The sequence below is a fragment of the Etheostoma spectabile genome, chromosome 16, assembly GCF_008692095.1.
Source record: "Etheostoma spectabile isolate EspeVRDwgs_2016 chromosome 16, UIUC_Espe_1.0, whole genome shotgun sequence".
NCBI lineage: Eukaryota > Metazoa > Chordata > Actinopteri > Perciformes > Percidae > Etheostoma > Etheostoma spectabile.
This window is the reverse complement of record NC_045748.1, coordinates 23004046-23004827: the sequence shown is the minus strand read 5'-3', so window position 1 is coordinate 23004827 and position 782 is coordinate 23004046. Positions and strand designations below refer to the sequence as shown.

General features: G+C 42.2%; 1 protein-coding gene across 1 annotated transcript in view; it reads left to right on the top strand.

Annotated features, from left to right (window-relative positions):
* psmb10 (proteasome 20S subunit beta 10) overlaps window positions 1-782 on the top strand; it is a 10366-nt gene that overhangs the window by 5719 nt on the left and 3865 nt on the right. Inside the window, exon 7 of the mRNA XM_032539430.1 lies at window positions 450-601. Within this exon, the coding sequence (XP_032395321.1) occupies window positions 450-601 (152 nt within the window). The remainder of the gene's footprint in view (window positions 1-449; window positions 602-782) is intronic.

Sequence of the window (782 nt, the reverse complement as noted above, 5' to 3'; positions counted from 1 at the left end):
TTATTGTGGTGGTTTAATGGTTTTATGTTTTTATATTGTTATTATAACCGTTACTGTTGACTGGTGCTGAGAGAGTGCAATAAGGCATATTGAATTGCATTGCTGAGGTACTCTGTACTAAGGTGCATATGACAATAAACTTGAACTTGAACTTGCACTGGCCACCCTTGCCCTCCCACCTAGAACCGCTACTGACATGAAAGCTAAATTGACGGCAGAATTACAAACAATCCACTGCGTTCCCCAAGAGTTATTTATTGACACAAAAATCCATTCTTAGGTCATTTTTTTTTTCTTGTCCTCCAATACAGCCACCATAGCATGGACCGCATCTCTAGTTATTCAGTGTTCCGTTACCTTCTCAATCCCGTCCTTTTTTCAATCTCTTCTAATAGTCTGCCCTAACAAAACAACGTGTCTTGTTTTTCACTTTCGCCTCTCCCTTTCAGCTAGAAGAGGCAAAGCAGCTTGTCCACGACGCCATCGCCGCAGGGATTTTCTGTGACCTGGGTTCAGGCAGCAATGTGGACCTGTGTGTCATCACCGAGGCTGGGGTGAAGTACCTGCGAGGCTACGACAAGCCCACCATGAAGGGCAAAAGGTGATTTAATATATACATACCTTTTATCAGCGGGACCAGTCATGTGCACTGTAATACTGTACATGAATAAAAAATGGTTTTAATGAGGTTCTTTGGCATCTTTGGAGCCAGGACAGTGAAAGTTTGGCATTGAAAATACAATTAGATTAGATTAGATTATACTTTATCCCACGACGGGGAA